Source organism: Calliphora vicina, chromosome 3 (genome assembly GCF_958450345.1).
Source record: "Calliphora vicina chromosome 3, idCalVici1.1, whole genome shotgun sequence".
NCBI lineage: Eukaryota > Metazoa > Arthropoda > Insecta > Diptera > Calliphoridae > Calliphora > Calliphora vicina.
Window position 1 is genome coordinate 23,201,796 of NC_088782.1, and position 6,087 is coordinate 23,207,882.

The following is a 6,087-nucleotide window of genomic DNA, read 5'->3' on the forward strand; positions in this document are numbered from 1 at the left end:
TACAAGTATTTGGTAATATCTCCCATTTAACCCTTGTGTGAGAAACCACACAAAATTAATATATTTAATACAAAAAAAAATTGATTTGGCACAGAAATATTTCAAAAATATATTTTTTGATAGCGAAATGAAAAAATACATAGAAATTGCATATGTGTGGAAAACCACACAAGAGGGTAATTGTGTGGTTTTTTACACATATATTATTTATATGCATTTTGCACTAGAAACATAATTTTTTTTTGTCGGTAAATGTGCTGTTTCTGCCAAAACAGTGTATTATGTAAGAGTACACACTCATTACCGAAATGTTTCTACAAAATTTAGGCCTTGAGCATTAACATTTAAAAAAATAAAAATGTTTCCGTTAGATTTTGCAGCATTTACATTTAATTGCAAATTTTGAATTTTCGTGAAGAAAAATTTCAAATTCAAATAAATAAAAAATACGAACGGATTAAGATAATGTCATAAAATTTGGAATTTATATAGGTCAAAATGTATTTTAATGAATAGGTTGATAATGTTTGCAATTGTCTTTATTTTAATACCTAAATTCCTAAATCGTGCAAAATATGTTTACTCTCCAATAAATTACTTATGGTGGGAAATATAACTACTTTTTAAAGTGCAGTACAAAATAAACGTTTACAGTGGCTACACTCTAGGTTACTTAGAGACACTAAAGTGGCCAAAAATATATAATATTTCGCTATCATTCCATGAGAAATTTCAAATATTGAAAAATTTTACCTTTGACATTCACGATTTAAGGGTTGACGTTTTCCGATTTTAGTAAAACTTTTAGACTAAATATATATATTAAAAATTACCTGGACTATAATATTCTGAATAGGTTTTACTTGAAATTCATAACAGTTCGGCAATTTCAGCAAAATATGGCCAATAAAATTAGTTTTTCTAGAAAATCGCAAATTTTAAATCGTAGGTACGGAAAAACTATAAGAGGTTTTGTCATACTTTTTTTATATTTTTATTTCCTATTATGTTCTCAATAAATCCCAATGTTATGTTAAAAAAATTCTGATATTTGTTTAACAAAATTTTTAAAAATTTTAAATTGGAGTTTTGAAATTGCAGTTAAAAAAATTAAGTTATTTGAGAACTACGGAAAGTTGATTTCAACATACACACGGATAAACTGACATGGATATATGGACTGCGCAATATATAAAGATACAGAAGTAAAATTTTTAGAATTTTAAAATTTCTGATGAAATCGGGATATGATTGTTTCTTTGTAGCAAAAATTTCATGACATTCTGATAACAACTGATTTTTGGTGATATTTTTTTAAATTTTGTAGACCCGATGTGATCTTTTTTGAGAAAACCCCCACTAGCGCCCATACCTACCACAAACCTATATAAATACCAAAAATAAAATCAGAAACACTTCAGAACTCAGAAATTTCATATTATTTCAAGACATATCCAATCGTCCACAAGCTACTTAATTATGTTTTTTCAAACTAAACCGTTTCCAAATAACTGTGTACTTTTTATACACGATTTAAAATTTATATTATTTTGCTAAAAAATTTATGTGAATTCCTAATTTAAACAAAACCTGGTCACCCGACACCCAGAAAAAAACAATAGATTTCTCATATTGACGTTAATTAAATTTTTTGCCACACAATTCTTTACAACTGATAAAGTCTCCATAGATTAAACCGAACAATAAAACCAGACAAAAGCACAAAGTAAAACAAAGATTAACACACAAATCAAGGTGAAAAAGAAAATTGAACAAAAAAATAATAATAAAAACACTTTTTAACATGTAACCAACTAGGAAGACTCACCTTATCCAGACACTTAAGTTCCTCAATGGGATAAACCACCTTTTGGCAGCGAGCACAGGTTTTATTCATTTTCGTTTTAGTTTGAAATTAAATTGTTTAGTTAATTTAATTAAAATAAATCTAATAATTTTTCCAATAACAAAGAAATGCCAAGAATACAGACGACGCAAATTTTGTTTCTTCTTTGAGTTTGCTGTTGTAATACTATCTAGCTATTGTTTTTGTTTTTGCAACTGTCTTTTTTTAAGGTTTTGTTTTGATATTAATTTTTGTTTTTATTCTTTTTGTATTTTAGTTGTTATTGTTGTTAGCAGTAGTATTTAACTCTCCTGTTGATATTGGATTTGACAGCAAGATCTTTTTTTATTATTATAATTTTGTCTTTGCTGTTGTTATTTTTTTATTTTGCTTATAATCCTTGCTTTTGTTGTTGTAGTTGTTGTTACAGCTCAAGATGTTAACAGCCGCGGGACTGGTTTTTTGTGTTTGAATTTTGTTTTTGTTTTATTTTTTTTGAACACAACACACATACACAATTGAAAGAGTAGAAAAAAAAGAAGTTGAATGAGTAAAAAAAACCAATTAAATTAAGAAAAATTCAAGAAATTTGTTAAAAATTACTAAAAAATTTAAAAAGAAATTACAATTTGTTTCATATTAATAAAAATAAATTTTGATATTTAAAACAAAATACACTTGTTTCTTTTAAAAAAAACTTTAAGAAATTTAATTTCTACACAACACTAAAATTCCAGTTGGTGTTTGAGGGGGTTTCTTTGCTTCTTATAATTTTTCTTTTTCTATATAAACTTTTCTTATTGTAGAGATCTGATCACTTTTTTGTTGGTAATATTTATTATTATAAACTTCATAAACAAATCATTTAAATCTTTAAAATTTATAAACATAAACACACCTTTTAAAACACTATTTTTTTTGTTAGACAAATATATAAAAACTATTAACTTTTTTTTATTTGATTTTTGATGCGGTAGATTCTTTTTTTTTCAATTTTTTACTTTGATATATCTATATATTTTTGTTGTTTTCGAACTACTATAGGAATTTTTGCGACTCCACGGAACAAGTATAGAAAGAAGACTGAAAAGTAAAAATACTCTACAAAACGATTGTAAAACATGTTTATTTTTTTTTTATTTTCCAATTGCCACCAGACTTCGACAGTACTTGTGCTGGGAAGAGTTTAGGTTGTGAACAGGGGTTTTAGGAGCATTGCTGTCTATAGTTTGAGAAGTACTGTAAGAAATGTTATAAGCTGCCAGACTGCAGAGTTGTTCTGTTAAAGTCAGAGCTGTTAAGGTGTGAGATATTGAGGGGATGTTATAATTAAGTTATTTTTGAATTTTAAATGATTATATAAACATTCCTATACATTATTAAGTTTTATTTGTATTTAATTAAAAATACTTAATAATTATAAAAAAAAATTTAAAATGAATTTAAACAGCCATCACAAAATAATTCAGTAGATCGTAAACGATTTTAGATACAGTGAGTGACAGTACAATGGAAACTTTTTTGAAACTACATTCCAAGTGTATTTTACTAGGGTTTATATTAAAATATAGAAAAAATTAAAGTTAAACAAAATTATATTTATAAATTGTGATTATATTTCTAAAAAACAAATAATAATAATATCTAAGAAAACTATGTAAAAAGTTTTTTTTACTGCTTCCATATTTATTAGGTGAATGACTTAAAAATGAGGGATTTACAATAGATCTTTATGTAAACAACATGACAAAGATCACCCAGGTCAGCCAAAAAAGTTTGAAGACCAAGAATTGCAGGCATTACTCCATGAAGATTGTTGTACAACTCAACAAGAACTTGCAAAATCAAGCAACAATTTCAAAAGGTTTGTCTGCTTTTGCACACAGCAAGTTTACTTGAAGCAAGTTTCTTCGATTCCCTTTTAAACTTGCTCGTCTGTTTACACACAGCAAGTCTGTGTTCAATTTTGTATATCAAAATCTAAGTGCCGATTTACACCATGAATTTTACGACGTCGTTTTTTCTTAATTCTCTTTTGAAGTTGCTTTTACCCCACCCCTCTTATCCACAAACTCTAAAAATCAAAAGAGAATTAAGAAAAAACGACGTCGTAAAATTCATGGTGTAAATCGGCGCTATAAACTCAGACTTGCGGCAAGAAAACTTGTCCTGTGTAAGAGCAGACTTTGCGAGCAGCAGGATTAATCCAAAAGCAGGGAAACTGGTTACCACACGAATTGAAGCCGAGAGATCTTGAAACACGATTTAGCATGTCCGAAATTATGATTGAAAGCTATAAAAGAAAATCATTTTTGCGCCGAATCATTACTTGTGATGAAAAATGCATTCATTACGATAAATCGAAGCGCACAGGGAACCTGTACCGAATGCAACTGATTCGTTTCAAGCGAGCATTGGTCGAAAAACACCCAGAATATATCGTAATATTTCATCATTATAACGCTCGGTCACATGTTGCAATACCTGTTAAAAACTATTTAGAATGAAGTGGTTGGGAGGTTTTGCATAACCCGCTTTATAGTACAGACCTTGCCCCGTCCGACTACTTTTTGTTTCGATGTTTCGAAGGCTCTCTCTTGGAACAGAGTATCCGATATTGGCTTGATTCGTTCTTAGCCTTAAAAGATGAGCAGTTCTTTTGGCTCGGAATACATATGTTGCCAGAAAGACGGAAATAGTTCATAGCTAACAATGGTCAATACTTTACTCATTTCAAGAAACCTTCCGTTCGACCCGCAGGTGGCGTCACCTAACTCCACCGGAGTTATTGTAAATAGGAAGTGTAAATAGGAAGTGTTACAAATCGCAAACGACAAATTTGGATGAACTAAAATAATCAATTCGAGCGACAATATCTAAAATTCCAGCCTCAACTGACAGTTATGAACAACTTTTAGCATTTAAATTCAATTATTTTTAAGACTAATTAAACAATTTTTAATACAATTCAATGAGCTTTTAAATGAAAAAGGATTGAATAACTGTCATGGCACGTCAGGCACCCTGTACAATACCAAATACTTATATATAAAACTTATATCTACCGATCAGAAGACTAACAAACCTTGCCTTCTCTTGAAATTGTTAACGTTTTTAATACAAAATTATATATAGTTCCATATAAAACATAATATTCAATGGAAACTTTTCAATATATTCAATTATTAAGTCAAAACCCAAACAATTCTTAAGAAATATTTATTCTATATCATAGTATTGACTAAACAATGGAAACTTAGGTTTCATCAAAAAATTGTCTGACACTTTTAATGAGTCAGTCTTTCGATGGGTATCCCTTGTATTTTTATAAGACCAGCCTCAATTTTACGACATCTAGAAGTTCACGAACCAATTTCCAATCTTAGATTATTGCTAACCTCTCTTGCTATTTATCTTGGGTTGATAACTTATCTTGTCTTGGAAAAGTTTTGCGAAAAAAAATTACAAAAAGAAATGACCAAAATAAAATAATTATTGAAATAACAGTAATGATGTTCTTTATTTAGTCAACTGTCTTGCTGAAATTTAAAAGTTTCCATTGTTTTGTAAATTTTTATTTTTACTATATTTTAATAGAAGACCAAGTGTAAATTTGAATTTACCTTTAAAATATACATTTATATTTGGTAACTGATCATGTTTTTGATACATGAACACTACATTTTTGGTATATTTAAATATATTAATTAAAAATTGTTTTATATTAAAGAAATTGCTAAAAATTTAAACTTCTTTCACTGTTTGTTAATGTGAATAAACCAACACAAAAAATTATATCGCATTTTTACAATTCCCAAACAAATTCCATAAATAACTAAAATCGAAACCCTAATACACAAAAACTCCCAACAAATGGCCACACACAGCCATTACATTTAAATCAATACGGCAACATTATGACAACAATGACAAAACTAAATTTCCGTTTCAACACAATCACAGCATAAAAAAAATAACTGTCAAAATGTACGTTGTGTCTGTCAAAGGATATCAAATAGAAAAATCCTTTGCCATAATCGAATTTTCAATGATTTTCAAAGCGTTAAGGGCGGAGGACTTGTTAAAGAAAATTTTTCTAATAAAAATTTCACAAATTAATTGAAGATATTAATAAAACCAACTAAAATAAACATAAAAAGCAATGAATTTAAAAAATTCCTCATTAATTAATAAATATATTTAGTGTAAAATAAATATGTAAAATATAAATTAAAATAGAC

The 6,087-nt window shown here is 28.0% G+C and overlaps 1 protein-coding gene across 3 annotated transcripts in view; it reads right to left on the reverse strand.

The window, feature by feature from the left end:
• The window catches only part of Lasp (lasp), a 128,489-nt gene extending 126,132 nt beyond the window's left edge, over positions 1-2,357 (reverse strand). The window contains exon 1 of one of the 3 annotated variants that reach the window (XM_065506335.1): positions 1,829-2,357. In XM_065506335.1, the coding sequence (XP_065362407.1) occupies positions 1,829-1,897 (69 nt within the window). In that variant the 5' untranslated portion in view covers positions 1,898-2,357. The remainder of the gene's footprint in view (positions 1-1,828) is intronic. The other 2 variants (XM_065506336.1, XM_065506338.1) reach the window with 2 other exon arrangements.
• Positions 2,358-6,087: the final 3,730 nt, after the last annotated feature.